This window comes from Podarcis pityusensis (assembly GCF_964106645.2).
Source record: "Podarcis pityusensis genome assembly, chromosome: 2".
NCBI classification, from domain to species: Eukaryota; Metazoa; Chordata; class Lepidosauria; order Squamata; family Lacertidae; genus Podarcis; species Podarcis pityusensis.
Window position 1 is genome coordinate 85,018,603 of NC_138029.1, and position 20,384 is coordinate 85,038,986.

The 20,384-nt window shown below is 42.8% G+C and overlaps 1 protein-coding gene across 2 annotated transcripts in view; it reads left to right on the forward strand.

The window, feature by feature from the left end:
• Positions 1 to 20,384, forward strand: part of NCKIPSD (NCK interacting protein with SH3 domain) — a 95,687-nt gene that overhangs the window by 68,028 nt on the left and 7,275 nt on the right. For both annotated transcript variants that reach the window (XM_080996772.1, XM_080996773.1), the window contains 5 exons: positions 3,467 to 3,637; positions 4,732 to 4,818; positions 7,162 to 7,300; positions 15,677 to 15,757; positions 16,839 to 16,967. In XM_080996772.1, the coding sequence (XP_080852898.1) occupies positions 3,467 to 3,637; positions 4,732 to 4,818; positions 7,162 to 7,300; positions 15,677 to 15,757; positions 16,839 to 16,967 (607 nt within the window). The remainder of the gene's footprint in view (positions 1 to 3,466; positions 3,638 to 4,731; positions 4,819 to 7,161; positions 7,301 to 15,676; positions 15,758 to 16,838; positions 16,968 to 20,384) is intronic.

Sequence of the window (20,384 nt, forward strand, 5' to 3'; positions counted from 1 at the left end):
CACAAGCAATTCATCCTTCAAAAGAGCACATTGGGAATAAGTCTGTGGTAATGGATTCTAAAATTGATTTAGTAAAGCAGTGCTTTGACTTTTAATTTAAAGTAGGAGGACAGAAGAAAGGATACAACTAATTAAAGAATGTAATATGAAGCCTGAAAAAAGGTTGAGAGATTTAGTATAGAGCAGCAGGAAGCTTTAATCAATGATGATCTCTTATTCCATTTGGGAGGAAAAAATTCTTAGAAAATCTTTCAGCTCCCTCCTCCAATTCTCACTTTCCCCAGAAAAGTTGTTTGAGAAAGAAGCACTTAACTTCATGCTGAAGCACTGCTGTCCATACACACTTCATGAGTTTGTAAAAAAACATCCTCACATTCTCAGAAACACTACTTGTACTCAAAAAGCTTTCTTATACTCAAAACTTAGTCAAGCACCATTTTAGCTTGAGGCACCCGGATGGGCTGGACAGAGGTTCCTTGAAGGAAAGACCCTCAAGACAGGGAATTGCCCCCACCCCCAATAGCACAGGGACCATGCTGCTTTGAGGCAGTCCCTTGGGGCTGGGAACAATGTCTCAGTTTGTAAACCTGTGAGGCCACTGCCTCATCACTATGCCCAGTGTTCAAAACTCCCATTGTTCTAGGCGCATTTTGTGACGGGCAGTTTCATTAGCGCAAGCAGTTGCTGAGCTCAGGGCGCCGTACTGCGCCTAAGATTTCAGAATACAACTGCAGAGTGGAAGGAAAGGAGGACCTTTTTCTGCCTGCCCACTTCCAGCTACTCTCTGAAGACTAGAGAAGAGACCCTCTTAAGAATATTAGGGGGTGGACAGGGGAAGGACTAGACCATGTGGAAAATGAACATGATATTTTGGCTGCAGTTCATTCATTTTCAACTTTGTATTTTTGTTATAAAAAAGTGCGCCTAGACATTCTGTTGTTGTGCCCGTAGCTTAGGTTTAAGGTACCACTTAGCTCCTAGCTTTCATATCTCAGTTTCTAACACTATGCTGCTCCCACACTGCTGTTGACTAGTCTAGAGGTCATCTTATATGACACATTAGTTAAGCCCTATCTTGCTGATTACAGAACAAAGTTAGTTATTGCACTAAGCAAATAGCTGACTTGGATCTTGAAGTTATTATAGTTCCGTGATAAGTTACATCAACCCAACTTTCAATCCATATACACCCAGGGCACACATACTGGCTCTTCAGGAGGAAGGACTGGATATAAATTTAATAAATGCACAAGTAACATAGTGGAACTGCAATTATGGCTGCCCAGCATGGATAGAGGGGAAACAGTTTTGAATGTGCAGCTGCCCAAATACACTGACCTTTGACTTCTTTATCATCATGGAGAGTCTGGTCATGATGCCTCAAAATGACAGTGTAAAACTAGGGTCTAACTTGTCTTCCAACGACACAGCTTATTTGCGCACCTTTGCTCGCAAACACCTTTTGTTTACACTCTATCAATGAAACACTTTAGTTCTGCGCTCTTCAGACTACCGACTCTTAAATAGTCAGCCAACTACAAATTTAGTTTATTTCTTACCCAACTGGCAATATGGAGAGCATGGACGTGAAATACTTTAACTTACTTCTGGATTAAACTTTTGCTGTTTGGGAACTTGCGTTGGGAACTTGTCTGATTTGTCTGATCACATCCTCAGCAAGGACTGAGCTAATGGTTCTGCATGTACCTTAGCATCATACAATGCTTCTCCTCTGGTTTGGGTCATATTATGGTCTGAATTGATCTGTTTGTGGAAAATCCTGTCTCAGACCATAGGGCTGGATAAAGACCTCCAGCACTATAAGTCTATGTGAAGATAAAAGCATAAAGTTTTATCTTGGTCCTGAACAAATGTTGCATGAACCATCTATAAGGCTCAGTCAGTGTGGATGCACAGAACAAGGACTTATTTATTGTGGCATCACTTGTTTGGGGACACTCCTCCAGGAGAAGCCTGGTTTTTGTTTCACCAAGCTTTTGTGGTTTTCAGAGCCTAGTATCTTTTGTCCTTATTCCGCTCTCCCACCCTCATCCCAAATATAAGGCCTCGGGTTCAATCTCTGACATTTCAAGGAACTGCTGGGCATTCCTCCCGTCTGAAACTGCTGAACTACAGCTAGCCAGTGTAGTAGGGTCAGCATTCAGCTAAGTGAACTAATGGTCTGACAGTATAAGGCGGCTTCCAATTTCCTTCCTTGCAAATTGCTTAGATACTGCGAGATGACATTTCAAGGTGCTGATGGCAAATTCTAGGGCATGTTTTGCATGGAAATCAGGCCTCTAGAGAAATCATCTTGCTCAGTTCCAACCATGTGTTATCCTTTCTACATGAATTACTTTTCAAAGATCTCCCCCATCCACACTGCAAATTAGCCAGCTAAGGAACTCTTGGATGCATCTAAGCAACTGCCCCTGTATGGTTTTTGTTGTTGTGGGTGGTGGGGAGGCACCCAAAAAAAAAAACATTAGCATGATCCTTTACCTATTCCCAATATAGTACCAGTAGCGCTCCGTCTAAGGAAGGGAAAGAAAGGGTTGGAGAAATCTGATAGAGTTAACGGTACTTCTGTTCTCACAGTGTTGATTTAAAATGAGGTTGAATGAACAGTGTGATGGGAGATGGAGATCCTTACCATCTTAACTCTAAAATGATGCAAGGCTCTTTTAGTTGGGTTCCTAGGGCTATGATTTTCATCACATTTTGCAAGCACATAGCGTCACTTTCATGCCTTGTGAGAAAACGAAAGTTGCACAAATAGGGAGAAATAGATTTCTAATCTTCAAGAGAATCACAGTTGCTTTATACACCCCCTCTGCCAATGTGAATTCATTTGTTTAATCAGGTTAATGGCATAGTTGGCAGGTGCAAAAACCCAACAGTTGTAAGATTCCCAAACTGCCTCCTTCCTTACAGATATGATTGTGCCCAATGAGCTGTATTGTGTTGACACTTCTGCTCCCCAGGTTATACACATCTTTGAGGAATATCGTTTTCTGTGTACCAGCTGAATTAACTAATTGTTCAAGCTGTTTGCCATCCATTTCCCAGGACACTGAGCGGAACAGACATTTCAGTTTTCAGAGTACTAATTCATGCTTATGACTGAGGGTATTCTCATAAGTGATACTAACCCCATTCAACCTCTTGTGGCCAGTTCAAATAAAAACCTTTATTATTATGGCCAATGACCATTAAGAAACCAGGGTAAGAAACAAATAGAAGACATTATCCGGATGTGGAATAAAATAAAGTAATATAAGTCCCTTGTGGCATTTATGGATGCCTGTACATGATTTGCAAATGGCAGTTCATTGAAGGCCTTCACTTGGAAGGTGCACTTACCTTAGCCATTTAAATCTCAGTTGAAAATTAAATTATAGTTGAAAACAAGTGCTTTTCCAGTAAGTGCTCACTGTTAAAGCGATGTGTATTATTTTTGTTGCAGGATCTTTGTTCAGGACTGCCTTCTGGTCAGATCTGCCATGACGAACAGAGGCTAAAGGTTATATTTGCAGATCTGGCCCGCCATAAAGATGATGCCCAGCAACGCAGCTGGGCCCTCTATGAAGATGAAAATGTCATTTGCTGTTACTTGGAGGAACTGCTTCGTATTCTGGTAATTTCCTGCTCTGGCTTTTGCATGGCTGGAGACTTGGTTACTTTCTCAGAATTCTGTTCAGCAGAAATGTAAAATTTGATTTATGTATTATTTATTGAATTTATACCCCCATGTATCCTCCCGGAGGAGCCCCGAGTAGCAATCAAGAGAGGGTAACTTAGAGCTTTCCAAACTTTTCATGTTGGTGACACACTTTTTAGACATGCATCATTTTGCGACACAGTAATTCAGTGTTACCCATTAAACTAACCCCTTTCCAGCCCCAAGAGGAGCACGGGGAAGTGTTCGCTTAACATAACTACACACTGCAGCCAACACACTAACGTTGCAACAGTTTGGAAAGCTCTAGTGTAACTTTTTAGCTGGGGTGGGGGATGAAAAAAAATGATACAGATGCATTTCTGTTATATATGTGGCATGATAACCTTGTCTTGATCCATATCTCTCTTGAGAGGCCAGCATGTGTACGAACATGAATGTGAACTGAAATGTGAAATTGCCTAATGTTGCTTGTTTTTAGAGTGAACTTCAATAGCGTTTCTAAAGTAAGGAGTCTGCAGGTGGGAATTTACATTAAAAGGCCGCCTCTTTCAGAAGAGGCATCTATTAGCAAGCGGGAAAGAAGTCCAAAACAACTTATACATCTCATATTTGGTGCATTTTAGTGAATGTTCATTGTTTAAGGATGTGATTGGCTCGAGGGGGTCCTTTTCCTCTTCCAGGACTGAAATTAAATTGGAAATTTGGGGTTTGGGGGGGGGAAACCCTTATAAACTATTTTATCTTCCAGAATGAGAGATATATTACTTTATAGGTAGCAGCATGCTCTTGTTTCAGCAGCTTGCATAGTTCTCTGGAATTATATATGGGGTTTTTTGTTTGGACCATACATCTGTAGACTGTTTTTGCTTCAGGACAGAGACTTGTTTTGGTACTGAATATAACTTTAGTTTGCATTATATTAGTTTATGTTTGGGGAATGGAAAGATTGTGGTTTGGGACAGATCTGCAGGTTCATCTTGCATGGCTATTGTCAGAAACAACCCATTCTTGGTTCACTGAGAAACTGATTTTTCCATCCACATTTCCAGACCGATGCGGATCCTGAAGTCTGCAAGAAGATGTGCAAGAAGAATGACTTCGAATCGGTTATGTCCCTTGTTACATATTATCAAATGGTATGAGGCTGCAGTCAATATTTTTTGTTTCCAGATAATGGTAGAGGATGTTTTATCCCACGTTGATGGCCTTTCAGCTGATTCCCTGGTGGCCCACTGGAATGCAGAGTTAACCAGGGCTATCGACTGTCTGGCTCCAAAGTGCCCTCTCCGATTTCATGGAGCCCGGACAGCCCCGTGGTTTTCCCCAGAGCTGAGGGCGATGAAACAGTCGTTGAGACGGCTAGAGCGCCAGTGGTGGAAAACTCACTCTGAATCTGACCAGACACGGGTGTAGAGCTCCAGAGTGGCTGAGAAAACCCAGCCAGATGGGCGGGGTATAAATAAATTATTATTATTATTATTGTTGTTGTTGTTGTTGTTGTTGTTGTTGTTGTTGTTGTCGTCGTCATCGCAGCTGCATGTAGGGGGCACACTGTTTTCATGTAATCCTTGTTCACAAATCAAAACTGATGGAGAGTTTTTGGGGACAGGAGTAAGTGAAAATGTGAACACAAGTTTACAACAGTGTTGTCAAGAACCTTAACCTCCTCCTGGCATTCTCGGTTCCAGGAATATTTCTAATTGGTTTGTCTAGCCTGTGAATAGTGAACCTTTAGCCATCCGGGTGCTGTTGGAGTCCAACTCCCATCTGGCCAGTGGTTAGAGATAATGGATGTTGTAGTCTGGCAACATCTGGTGGGGGGCACAGTTTGCTCATGCATGGGCTTGCCAGTTAAATCAGGCAACTATGAAGGCTGTAGTATTCCACACTACGATCAAGTAGCCAAACAGTAAGAGCAAAGGAAGAATATGAGCATGCTGAGTGTGAGCTTAACACTGTAAATCTAGAGAGCGTAAGCTGTAAATGAACCCATAACAAAGGACTGCTTATTTCCAAAGTTTATTTGTGGCATCAGGAAAAGTGTGCCTGAAAACAAGCCTTATATCTGGGTCATGGACACATCTCTGCTAGCAGCTTGGAAGATAAATCTAGCTGCCCCTTATAAAAACACACAAAGGCACTCCGCTCAGGAACAGAGGTAGCAGCTTTGCTGTCATCGAGAGGAAGGATTTCTGAGAATGCCTTGGGAACATTGGCAGGCTGTTCCTGCTCTTCTCTTAATTGATGCACATCTGTGCATTCATAAACAGCTTTGGGTAGGAAATTAGGTTATGAAGATACTTCTCTGGGACAAAGGAAGGAGATCAAGTATGCGGAGGAACATGTAGGTGTTTCTCTTTAGTGCCTGCAAGAATGCTTCTTTGCTCCATCCCTTTCCGAGGGCTCGCTGTTACAGCCATCTGTCCTAGATAATCCACTCTCCTATGCTTATCATAATTAATTCATTTTATTTTAAACATGTTTTTATTTTTAAAAAATCCAATGTATGGAAAGTAGGGGGAGGTCTGTAGTTTACTGCTGGAGCATCTTCTTTGCATGCAGAAGGTTCCTGGTTCAATGCCCAGCATCACCAGGTAGGGCTGGGAGATGGAGATATTCCTGTCTAAAACCCCAGACAGCCGCTACCAGTCATTGTGGTTGTGTCTGAACTAGATCGACCAACGGTATGACTTGGTACGAGGCATGTTCCTGTGTGGTGAGAGTTGCCATTGTGACAGATAGTCAACTTGTATGGGTCAGAAATTAGTTTTACAAGTGTAATGTTTCCTTTCTGTGATGAAATATCTGAAAGGATCTTCACACACAAAAAGAAATTATAGAGGAGTTGGAGTTATTTATTAGTGGATAATTCATCTGTTCCCAGTTGTATCAATTAGGAGACTCTCTCTTGAGAAGTAAGCTTACTTTCCTCTAATCCCAAACAATACTTGGATTGCACTCTATCACAAAACTTGTGTGATGCTACAAATTGACACAGAAGGCAAATTGGAAGGTGGTAATAAGTGGGTCTGCCTCAAGTAGGAAGAGGTTTTCTGGCACTGTCTTGTAGTGTGCGGAGCTGGTTCAACAAGCCAGGAAGTCTAGGTTAACTGTCATTTCTCTGTACATCCAGTCCAGGAAACTGTGGTTAATAACTCCCAAACAATCTGTAGCCTCATATCTGGCTTGTTTAGAAGTCAATAACCATGGTTTCCAGGTTTATTGATTATCTTATTCATAAAGAACTAGGCAAGAAACACTAATGGTGAAATCCGGTTCGCCACCATTTTGCATACCGTGAAAGGCCAGCTTCCATGTGAACTCACTAACTTGAAACTGTTCCAGTGAAGATTAATGTACTCGCTTTGCTGAGCTCAGTTCTAAAACTAAATACTTAACCTCGGTGAGTACTGATAACAACCAGGAAGTATTTGCCTAGCATTTTGTCATTTAAAAATTTGTCATTTAAAACTTTTTAGGAGCACAGAGTGCCATTACGGCTACTGCTTCTGAAGTGTTTTGGAGCAATGTGCAACTTGGATGCTGCTATTATCTCTGCTCTGGTGAATTCGGTCCTGCCAATGGAGCTAGCTCGAGACATGCAGACTCATACCCAAGGTAAGGCAAGCTTATAAAATGGCTCTTGCTACATCTCTGCTGCTTGTCATGGAGATCTTGAGGTGGTATTATTATTATTATTATTATTATTATTATTATTATTATTACTACTACTACTACTACTACCTACCCACCCATCTGGGCAGCTTGTGAGGTATTGTGGGGTTATGAAGATTGGGCATCCAAAATAATTGTTACAGGTATTTGGACATCAGTCTAATCCACCATTGCAAGAGTCTCTGAGATGGGTGTTAGTAGGAAATTAAGACTGATGGGCACAGTGGAGTTTTGCCACCAAGTTGAAGCAGATAAGGGCTGAGGCTGGACTATAAACAGGAAGAGAAGAGAGTGAGGGAAAGTAGATCAGAAAGTACATTCTCTTACCCTTATCCTTGATCAATTGCCTGTCATTTCTTCCATCTTCTACATCTTTGGAAATCCTGTTGCAAGCTGAGGAAGCAGCTCACAATAACCAAAGAGAGAGTGCTTGAGTTTTAGTTTGGGTTTTGCAAGCATCTCCCGGGTAGCTGAGTGAGTAGTAAGGTGCTGGTCTATGTGTTTTGAGTTTACTGGCCTCCTTCTAAATGATCATTCAAGTAGCTTCTGTTTCCATTTCCCCAGCTAAACTCTTCAAATCTTGCTCATTCTGAATTGTTATGAATTTGGGCCCCTGGGATTGTAGTTGAATGTTCCATTTTCAGTATTTGGCTTCACTAGCATTTCATTTAAGTGACTGCATGTCTCCCAGGTAAATCTTCAAGTGGCTCAGAAGTTGGCTTGGGTGAGTTTGGAGACCATTGATAAAGGTTTTTGGGGGGGACGATACCTTGACCGTTCTATGATGGAAAGTGTGTGTAAATCTTGGGGAAGGGTGACCTTGTTTATTTCTGATTTAGATATGAGGGAAGAGCAATAGCATGGATATGGCTGGGGCGGGGTGAACTTGCCTGGTTCAAGCAGTTTAAAAAGGGCTGGTAGATCTTGATCTCGTGGGTGACCTCGTGTGAAGCCATGTCTTTGAAAGCAAAGTTTTGCAGAAGAAAAAGATTGGAAGTGCTTTCATTAGACAGAGAACATTTTTTATTAACTAGGTTTAGCAGAGCCAGCTACTTCTGCTCTTCGATATGCATAAAATATGCAGCAGGCTGAATAAATTAATTCTGCAGTTTGTTTATTGCTGCCAAGTGCCGATTTAAATCTCTTGGCTTTCTATCTGTTCCATGGCTTTGATGGGCAATGCATACATATCTCGGAGAAAGAAGCCCATGGTGTCTTTCTAGTGGGCTGTATCTTGTTTCCTTTCACCTTTTTATATTCAGCTGCTGAACATGGAATAGTTAAAAAAAAGAGTTGCTGTCTTTGGCTTTGCGGTGTTGTCACCTGTTGCCATATAGTACACTGGCAAAAGAGTGGGAGTTTTATTGAGATTTAATGGGCTATTTGATTTTTTAAAAAATCAGTTAAGTATCCCTTAAAAATTATCTGGCTTAGTATCACACACACACACACATGTGCTGCAACAGACTGCCACCATGGGAACTAGTTTAATTAGAACTCTGAAACTAATGCAAGCACACATGATAAAGTCTAGACCCTTAATCTTTTAAAACTGAATCCATAATCCAATATCAAATGTGGCATTAACAGCCTGCTTTTCTATACAAATGAATAACCCTTTGAAGGTAAGCATTATAAATGATCATGATATGACTACCCATATTTGCATCCCATCCTTTGACTGAGCTCAGGGTAGTGAGCTACCTGTACAGGTGAATTACCTCACTTTATCCTCATAGCATACTAGTGAGAGGTTAGACAGATGGTGTTAGCTGTGTAAGCTTAACTCTGATCTTCCCAGTCCAAGTTCAGCGCTAACCTTTGCACCCCACTGCCTCCTGCGATACAATCCTGTTCAGGTCTGCTCAGTAGTAAGCTCCTCTGAGTTCAATGGGACTTCCTCTCATCCAGGTGAGCATAGGATTGCAGCTTTACCAGCTCTGGGTGGGATTCAGCTGCACAACATACATCCACACAAGCATTTCAGCTTGCCATATGGAACAACTCCCCCTTCCTCTGTGTAGCTGTATACAGTGGAACTTCAGTTGTCGAACGTAATCCATTCCAGAAGGCCGTTCAATTTCCAAAATATTTGACAACCGAGGCGCAATGGGTGGGCAGAAGATTCCATTGAGAAACGTGTCTCGGAAGCTGTTCGACTTCCAAGGCACGTTCAAAAACGGAAGCAATTACATCCAGGTTTTCAGCGTTTGAAAACCGAAACGTTTGGCTTCCGAGATACACGAAAACCAAGATTCCACTGTATCTAAAACGAGGTTTGCTGTCAGACATCCCAAGGATTTGGAAGCTTAATGACTTTAATCTAGAGTTACGGGTTAGAGGGAAGAACCGGACATTTACTAAATGGGTGCAACGTAGCTGTGGTAATGAGAAACTGTGTTCCATCTGTCTAGGGTGCAAACAGATCTGTTTGATAAGTCCAAACAGAGGCTCACTACACGGTTTCTTTGAAGAACAAAACTTTGAAGAGAATCCATTGACCATCTTTAAGAAAACCACAGTTCTGTTTTGTTTCATTTGTCGCATTCAAAAACCATTCGAGGGGTACACTCGGGTGCTAAGTATAGGGTTGATATGTACCAGTAAGATGGCCTTTCCTCAGTGCAAGCAGCAAACAAGAGAGAGGGGATTAATTAAAGCCAGCAGAAGCACAAGGTAGGCTAGAGAACATGAATGCCCTGCGCTTGATCGGATGCAACTCTAAGCCTTGCTGAGCTGCAAGGGGATGAGAGGGAATGCCAGGCTGCCGTTATCTGCATACAGATAGCCAAGATTGTTCAGCCCTGAAGGTATAAAAAATTGGACAGTCACACTTAACACAAATAAAATGGGAAAACTACAGAGCAGAACTAGCATGGGGGAGCAGGCGGGCGATATGTGTTCTTGAGTGGGTGGGATGGTGATCTGGGAGATGGCAACTGGCTTCTCACGCAACGACCCAGCTATGCTCTGTGATACATTCATTCATTCCCTGTGTTGCTGCAATGCAAATATGATCTGTGCCTGCACTTTATACTTGTTATGCTTATAGATGTCTGAGCTTTCTCTTTATCACAGCAGTTTATTGATTGTCCACAGTGTCTGAAGTTGTTAGCATTTTTTATCTTGGCATGCAAAAGTCTCTGTAAGGGTGTTTATTTCTACTGGTTAAGATGGCAGTACTTGAAGCTGTAGTTCTCATTGTTCACTCTAGCGGGAAGCTTGCCTGGATTTCAAGATTAGTCCTAGCTTGCTGGCATCTAAAAATAAACTTTCGGCTCCATACATCACTAATTTATAAGTTCATCTACAGGCAGATGTTTTTATTCTATACTCCGTATTTCTCACAAATGGATTCCTTTTTTCATCTACTGCTTGGATAATTCAGAGTTCAGATGCCCTTTTAGACCTCTAACTTGTCTTTGCTGGGGGGCGCTGAAAAAGAAGGTCTTTTTTGTCTCCTGTTTCTTCCTTCCTCCTACAAGTCTATCTTGCCAGAGCTGTGTGGTAGCACCTGCACAACCTGGCCAGCCAATTTAGCTGTCACCAAATGTGCAGACCATGTTCTCCTGGTAGCTGCCCTGGGCTGTTCCTTTGTGATCTCCCTACAGATAGTACCTTTCAATCTTCTAGAGTCAGCCTCTGGCTTTGTGGCCAGTAGTTGCTTACTGGTTAGTATTAACTAGTTTTTGTGCAATTGCGCCCTAACAGTTTTGTTTTTCAGTTCTGTGCGCTTCAAATACAATACAAATAAGCTGCTAGGGGAAGAGACCATAAGGCTAGATTATAAATATTACATATGCTTTTGTTTGACTGAAGCATCTGCTTCTGGAAAGGTATTCTGCCCCATGCCCTCCTGCCACGTTTATTTTCAGCTTGAGCATTTTCTATCCCCACACAGCACATCTGAGGAGCATTCATCTTGCGCACACACTATTGCTCATGTGTTAGCAATGGCAGACCTTGACAGGTATGTGATTTTGACAGCCAAAACTATCCAGTGCTTTCCCTTCATGTCAGTTACCAGTTCATTTGAAATAACACTTCACAATGAAACAGGACTGATCACCGAGACAATGAAAAAGTGGCAAAGGACAGTGAATACTTTGCCACCGGTCCATGTCAGCCATTTCTTTCTTTCCAGGGGCCATTTTGTGCAACAGTGCTTAGATGATTTCTTTTTCTTTTTTTGCTGTTGCTGTCACAAAACTGTAAACAGATTCTCTCATGAAAAATGACCTTGAGTGCTGGAGTGATAGAGGCTTACTTTGTTGCTTGGAACTTGGGAATCGAGGCTGATCTGTCTTCTGATAGACTGCAGAGCATCTAATCCCTTTTGCGGATGGCAAAGAGCAGAGCAATCCATGCCAACTCTCAGGGGCTGGGGATTGTTGTCAAGCCAGAAGCAAGCGTTCCATTGGATCCTGCCTGGTGCTTAAAGAGGAATACTGGAGGCTAAAGCTCTCTGCATGGATTCTGGATGCTTTTGATGAAATAATGCTTTCCCCTTGTGCTGATGCAAGCACCTTGGCTGCCGTCCAACGTTTTCTGCTAGATGCTTCTTGCCCCTGGACAGCCACTTTCCTGTGGTGCTTCTAGTCTGCAAATCTTTTCCACATGGTATTTTTTTGGGGAAGCTTATTATAAGACGCAGCAAGGCAGTATTAACTAGAACAATTCTGTTTATAATCCACTCCTGTAATCAACTGTCCCTTGTCGTTGCTACATAGAGACACAACACTGCTGTCAGTTCTACATTTTTCTTTTGCTCTCTCCTTTTTTATGAGCTTCACTTTTCGAGCCCTTCCAAAGTCCTAATCTTCCTTTGTTGCATTTGTGGTCCAGAGGATTAGCTTTGTGGTTAAGTTCAGAAAACATTCAAGTTGACTCAAAACTCTGGGTAATGCGGTTTTCATTTCCTCTGCCCTTCATAAACTGGCCTCAGCTTTGTGTGTAGTGTCAGTCATCAGAGGTCCCCCCTGGTGAATTGCAGTACTGTGTCTTCAAAGTGAATTGGGTTGAATCGTGGTTTTTTTAGTCTTCGTAGAGCTACTGGTAACCCTTTCCCCTCCTCCTTTAATATGCCCAGGATAGAAAAGTGACTGGTCACATTTGCTAAGGACGCACCATTTTGCCATGGCTTAAGAGAAATGCACTAGGTGCTCAGAACAAATCTTAAGGTTTTGTATCAATGAATTTAGCATGCACTGAATAATTGAATTAGCTTACATATTGCATTCGGCTTCTAGCATTCCAGATATATTTCTTACAAATCTTTAATTGCCTTAGCTCTTTTCATTCCTCTGCGAGTAACTGCTACCGGGTACAATACCAGAGAAGAAGGTAGCAGGGGCCAGTGGCAGCTTGTACATTGCCACTTACCACTGCTGCCCAGTGCAAAACCTGCTGCAGTGATGGCTAGATATCTTTAGAAGGCCCATCAGCCCCAAATAGTTCCTTGCCTAGAATCCCCATACACTGGTGGGCATGCTATTTGAATAGCAAAGACCCTATACAGCAGAGCATGTTTCATTGTTCTGCTCTTTCCTTGTTTTAGTTTTAGGGTGCTTTTGAGTTGTTGACATATTGTCAGATCATGTATCATTTCCCCCAGTTTCTTTATCCTTTCTCTTGGCTAACTGGGGCTTCTGCTCCTTGACTCCTTTCCCAGGCAGCCAAAGGCCTTCTCCCAGGCAGCTGCACCCATAAACAAAGCTGATGGTGTCTGGACACGAGAGTTTCCCCTAGAATGGCACATTTGCTGGTAAAATCAAAGAGCGAGGTACCTATGAAACATTGGCGCTCCCTAACCTGTTCTGGAGCTTCAGGGAAACCTGTGTCCAACCCTGCCACAAATTCTTATGTTCATCTGCCTGACTGGTGGTCACATCCAGCGGAGGGGGATGGTTGTGCCAGATGAAAGTTGGGACCCATCCGGGGAACAAAACATGTTGAGAGAGAAATGGACAAATCCACACTTTCGAAGTCCAAGTACTTTCCTGCTAATCGTCACATAGAGTACATAACCCAAGTATTGGCCTATACAGAAATGAGCCAACTTTTACTGGGTTATTCATCGCTGCACATAATAACTAGGCTGTGTAAACCTCTCCATGCTTTAATGATCTCTTGTAAACAGTGCAGTGCATATTTCATTGTGGCCATATGCCCTATCATGTGGCGTTTCTTATTTAAACCCCTACTGGAACATGCCAACTAATTAAGATTCAGGAAAGGCAGTGGCTGTGATTCTGTGGAGCGCTCATGTATAGATGCTGCCAGTGAAAATTGTGCTATACTAGCAGGCTGCAGGACAGGTTGATGCATGAGGTACAAATGTGCACTGGAAAGGAAGCGAAAACGCACACCTGGAATAGTCTGAATCTCAGGTGACTTGTAGCCAAACTATTGCTGATTTATGGGAAAGAAATGTGTTCTACAGGAACGGCTGTAAAAAACAACACCACCAAACCAAATTACAATATATGTGAGATCTTGAAATATTATTTGTGGTAGGGGAAGCTGTTTAACCCAGTTTTATTATATTTTTTAAATTGTCCTGCTTTTCTTTCACGTAGGAGCTCAACGCAATTAACAGCAAAGCAAACAAACTAATCCATATACAAAGGGCAGAATTTAATGTGTGAGCAAATTTCCAATCGTGCCCAGAACCTCCCCTTTCCCTCTTCCCCCTTGCAGCCCCCCCCCCCCACTATCCCAAAATCTGTTCCAGAGGCTCCCCATACCTTTTGGAGAAGACTCTGAGGTCCGTGGAAGGCTCTGGGAAGTGGGGAGAAGAGCGGTGAAATTCCTCTGGGCAAGCAGAAGTCTGTCCTTCTCCAGCACAGCATTTGATAATGTGCCGTACCCCCTGTTTTATTAAAATCCAATCAAATCAGAATTTAATACTACAATTATACAATTAGCAGTCAGAGAAATAGGAGAAGAGGTCCTGTCCCGATGTGCCTCAGTAACGAGTTAAGACCAGGAATTTTTATTAAATCCATTTTTCTTTAAATGTGTGCTCTAATGCCTTAACCAACCTTGTTTTTCCTTTGAAAAGCAAGTTTATCCTCCACAGTGAACTTCATTTGTGTAAAATTTACTTCCAGTTTGGTCTAGTCAATTTTACCAATCTGAAATGTATTGGGCAAGAGGTGATTGGAATTGGGAAATATGAAAGCAGGGACTGAATAGATTCTTTCCTCTACTGCCGATTATGTTTGTGCTATTAGAGCCAATGGATGGAGGCACCCTTTGCAGTAAGGAGTAAGTCACTACCATTTTGCTCAACAGCAGGGGTGGCTAATCTGTGACTCTCAGGTGTTTATGGGCTACAACTCACATCGTCCTTTACCATTGGGTGCTGGTGGGACTTGGAGTCCAACAACATCTGAAGGACCACAGATTTCCCATCCTTGTCCTGCAGAAATCAAACTCGGTTGCCTTAACCAGACAGAATGGATATCTGAAAGGTCAGTTAGAATTAACATAGAACAAGGATTGTAGAAAAAAGAAAAACCCAGCAGACGTGGAGCTTGGCCCTTGCCTTTTGCAGTGACATGCTGGTCTTTGGACCAGATAAAAGGAACCTGTGGACCTCCAGATCTTGTTCAACTCCAAGTCCCATCAGCTTTAGCCAGCATGGTCAGGGGTCGGGGATGGTGAGAATTATATAGCAACATCTGGCAGTGGGCAAATTCCCTATATTTAAACTTAACAGTTCTGCATGTAGCTCTTGCATACTCCACTTCAAGACTCAAGACTTGGTTGACGGTATCAAATATCGAGAGAAATGTACCGTATTGGCCCAAATATAAGCCACACCCCCCAAAAAAAAATATTTCAACTGTGTAAAGTTAAAATGTGGTTTAATTTGCGACCTTACAAAAATTGGCTGTTATGATATCATTGCTGAAACACATACAGTAAAACGGAACGGGTGTGAGTGCCAGCAGAATTTTAAGGGAGCGGCTTATATTTGGGTATTGTCTCCCCCACCCCCCTTGAATTTTAAAGGTGCGGTTTATATGCAGTTGCGCATTATATTCAGGCCAATGCGGTATCTGTTTAAGAGCTGACACCATGCCGGAAATGTAACGCATATCTTCTGATCTGCTGCATTCATTGTATAATCTATTTTTCCATCTTGACTTTTTTCAATGTGGCAGAAATTTTGCCTTAGGGAAGAAAAAGAGCAGACCTTCAAGCAAGCCAGCTGCCTTCCTTCAATGGCTGTTCTAGATGCCTGCCATGTTTAGATCGCATGAGCATGTGCCCTGATGCAGGTGTAACTGAACTCGTGGCTTTCTTTTCCAGACCATCAGAAGATGTGCTACTCTGCTTTGGTGCTGGCTATGATATTCTGTATGGGAGAACCGCTGCCATATCATCACTATGGTGAGAAAAAGCTCCACCACAGGGGGTGGATGGCAAGCTGCCACTGAGCAGAGGATTTCTGCAGCTTTTTTAACCTATAATTAAAGAGAGACAGCTTGATCCGAGATTGCTCTCCACAGTCTGGGAAACGGCTCACCAAAACGCTTACAGGGAATATGAGAACTGGATGGAGCCCAGATGAGTGAAAACTTGCTTGGTCTTCCCTTCAGAACTGTGTGTTGAATTCAGCTTCCCCGAGATCAGGCAGGGCATTTGTTGGAGGGCAGCCATATCTTTCTTATTAGCTGATAAATTACCCTAAGCCTTCAACTCCGTCCTTCCACAGTCTGTGTCTGTCTGTCTATTTCATTTATACCCCAAGGAGCTCAAAGTAGCATACATAGTTCTCCTCCTCATTTTATCCTCACAACAACCGTGTGCACTAGGTTATGATGAGAGCAGGGGAGACTGGCCCAAGGTCACTCAGTGAGTTTCATGGCTGAGTGGAAATTTGAACGCTGGTCTCCCAGATCCTAGCCAGGCACTCTGACCACGACACCACGCTGGCTCTCAGTAAACCACCCTTTCAGGGCAAACAGCAGGTTGGGAGGAGCAACCTTTCAAGGGAAAATATGCAAGAGGAAAGGGGTTAAATCTCCCTCTCCCAGCACCATAGTTACCAATCCTAGTCCCTCTCCCCAAGAGCTGTGTTTAACCAGCAGGTGGGTGGGGCAAGGGCATAACAGGGATCCATACTTGGATTACCCCTCTTTTATCATCTAGTTTGGGTCCTCAGTTAATGGAACTGTTTGACCTTGGTGACTGCCTAATACGAATACAATACAATATGATCCATTTAATGCACATCAGATACAGACTTCCTGTCTTTATCAAGTTTCATTTATTTCAGTGGATCTACTCTGATTAGGACTTAAATACAACTCAAATAAATAACCCCAGTGTCTCATTTGCTACTCATTTGTGAAATGTAGTGGCTGGACTTACAGCTTTGCTCCACATACCAGAAATCACATCCCCTGTGGAGTCTTTTAAAAATGACAACAGAACAAAAACATTTCTAAACATATTTTATTTTGCACAGAGCACCTCAATTCCCAGTTTGTCCAGTTTCTGTTGGATGTGATTGAAGATGGGTTGCCATCAGACACCACAGACCAGCTGCCTGACCTGTTCATTAATGTTCTTCTGGCTTTTAACCTTCACATTCCAGGTGAGTAATAAAAGTTTTCCCAGCTGAGATGATGCCAAGGTTTGCAGTGAGCTGTGGAAGATCTTTCACTGTATTTTGTTTAAGTTGCAAGAAGCCTCTGTCTAGGTTTTGGAATGGGTAAGATACAGATTTAAATAAGACACTTGGCCATGCTCTACAGGTGGAAAGGGAGCAGATTTACATTTCTGAAAATATGAGCTCAGGTATTATTAAGGGAGATTTAAACTGCTTCCGGACTTGCCAGCAAGCTCTCATTTCTGCACCTCTTCCTTGAGAGGGAACGCTTTCTTGCCAACTTGGTAAACATGGTTGGCAGTTTTCCCCTTGGAACTTTACACTGACCTATCAGAGCTCTCCTTTTGCACTGTGATTAGTATTTCCAATTGGCTCAGCAACATGCACACATCTTGGCGCAATTCAGGATTAAATCCACAGTCACCTCCTTTCTAGCCAGTTCCATGGCCAGCTCTTCTAGGGCACTGTCATTTGAGGTGTCTAGAAATTTTGCCTCTTTGTCTGAGTCAGAACACACACTTGCCCAGTCTGTATGAGGCACACTGAAGTCATGCATTATGATCGTGCTTTCTACGTTGGATGCTTCCCTGAAGGTATGTCTTCAGTGCAGAATTAGTTTGAGGCTGGCACTGCCCCCTAGAATTATTCTTTGGATGAAGTTGTTCCATTGGAGAGTCCTGGTTTGTTTGGCACTGTGCCCTCTTTGATGTCCACAGTATGCCCTTCCCTGTATCCCCCCACTTCTCTTTCCATTTGGTTTCCTTTTTGCCCACTACATCTATGGCCCCCTTTTAAAAATGAGCACGCCTATTCTACTGTCTTGATTTGGAGGCTTCTATTGGTAGCATATAAATACCTATACATGTTTCCCCCTACACCCTTTAGCTTCCTTGACTGGCTGTATGCTCATTGTTTAATATTAACCTGTCAATATTAACCTGTGGACAATCAAAAACAGTTTCATCCTCCCCCCCCCCCCCCGCTTTCTCCAATAGGTAAAGTGTGCATGTGAGAACTGCAATTTCATAGTTGTGCTCCATGAAATGTGGAGACTCAAAGCTGGGGTGCTGGGAGGAAATTCCAGTCTGAGACTTCATTGTAACAAGTACTGGGTCCTTAGCAATGCAGTTAACTGGGCATCTTCCTCTCTTCCTCCTTTTGGTGATTGGCAGGTATTCTGCTTATCCCTTGCTGTGCCTTGTGAATTTCATTAGCTGTAGAAGCATTGTAGGTTATTCCTTATAATGGTATTCTGCTGGGCAGCACTTTCTCCAGGAATACTTGATCTCCCCTTGTTCCTGCCAGGCTGAGCCTTTTGGGAAGCAGCTTAGCTTAGCCTTGCTGTTGGTGATTGCAGGCACTTTTTAATATAATTTTTTGAGTGGGCAGTCATAAGCAGGTCAAAACACACCGTGGTATCAGGCTGCATCTTGTTAATCCTGAATATCTTGGCAAATTATTACACTGCCAAGTTCTCATGGCCTTGCCTTAATTGCTTTCTGCTTTCTGCATAGGATGCCTTTCTACCTTGGCTTCATGAAGTGGAATGGATTAAGCAGCTATAAACACATCCAGTAATTTGCCACGTAGTATTTAAGGGATAACATCATTAAGATATGGGTTATAGTAAAGTGTGTGTGTGTGTGTGTGTGTGTGTGTGTGTAAATAAATAAATCTGTTGCATTATTAATCACCTAATAGAAATGGATTTAAGTCTATTTTTTCTTCCTTTTTATTCATTACAGTTTTATTCTTTCAGTGCTGGCTAGTTTGAGTAATTACACTGTTTCACCTGACGGGCAGAGCATTTATATGAATTATTTTGCGCCCACCTGGGGTACAGTGGGAAACTGGAACTTAGTCAAGAACTTAGAAACTACTGCTCAGCCTCTTTTTGGACTGCATTTCTTTTTGTGTGGAAAAAAGTCTATGTCTTTCAAGCCACCAGAGTGTGTAATGCAGAAAAGGCCACAAATTCTGCTTCTCTGAAACCTGTTCAGTGTGTGTGTGTTGTCTTCGGCATGACGCTTTCTGAAATGTTACAGATATTTCCCGGCATGTAGAGGTTCTACCGTTTTCTTCCCTGACACATCTCTGCCTTTCTGTTGTCTTGCTCTGATTTGCCCTAAGAGTGCCAACTAGTAGTAGACACAGCATTCAGTAAGTGCAGATGGAGGGAGCAGTAATGGAGGCAAAGACGTCACCATGGCAAGTTGAGGTCCTTTGCAAATTGCAAGGGACGGCAAGACAGAATCAGTTGCCTTCTTCCATCCTTATGGGTTTCCCTGCCCACTTCATATATAGTCATATTGTATGGTAGGGGACGCGGGTGGTGCTGTGGGTAAAACCTCAGTGCCTAGGACTTGCCGATCGTATGGTCGGCGGTTCGAATCCCCGCGGCGGGGTGAGCTCCCGTCGTTCGGTCCCAGCTCCTGCCCACCTAGCAGTTTGAAAGCACTCTTAAGTGCAAGTAGATAAATAGGGACCGCTTTCTAGCGGGAAGGTAAACGGCGTTTCCGTGTGCTGCGCTGGTGCTGGCTCGCCAGCTGCAGGTTCGTCACGCTGGCCATGTGACCCGGAAGTATCTTTGGACGGCGCTGGCTCACGGCCTCTAGAGCGAGATGAGCGCACAACCCTAGAGTCGGACACGACTGGCCCGTACGGGCAGGGGTACCTTTTACCTTTACTATGGTTCTGAAACAAAAACAAATAAGCCCAAATTCTTATTATAACCATGTATCTCTTCCATCCTAGGCCTTCCAAAGCAACTTGCAGTTGAAAAAAGCATAAATAATGAAGAAGAAAAAAATCATGTAAAAGTGGCAGCACAATCTTAAGGAAGAAGATTCTTTATTTAAGGAACAAAGCACAAAAACATAAAATAAAATAGAAAGAAATCTTTAAAAATATTCCTCCCTACACATGAATAGTAATGAGATTGTTGTTCATGAAACAAGGGGTGGGAGGTAGCTGGTGCAAAGTCAGGTGACTCAGACCAATGGTAGCCCTGATTGGGCAGAGGCTATGGCATCTCAATGTTGTTGATTTTTTTTAAAAAAAAATCATTTGCATTCATTTGCTGCCTTCATTACAAGTTGTTCAGGATGGGAGTATGAAACATACAAAATTAAACTCAAACCAGACTGTGAAATACTAGCTTTTTCACAGGGAGGAAGGGAGCTGTTGACTACTTACTCCTGTCTCTTCCTCCTGCACTTCCATGCCCATGCTGTGTGATAGAATGGCATCAATTATGGAATGTGCAGAAATAGCGGTGGGCCTCCACAGCGTGGCATTGTCTGAGCCTCTTTCTGGCTTCTTCCCATCCCCCGTGGTGGTGTAGCGTAAGTAAGCTCAATTTTCTATATGGTTGTCTGAATAATCTTGGCTTCTTAGTTGAGC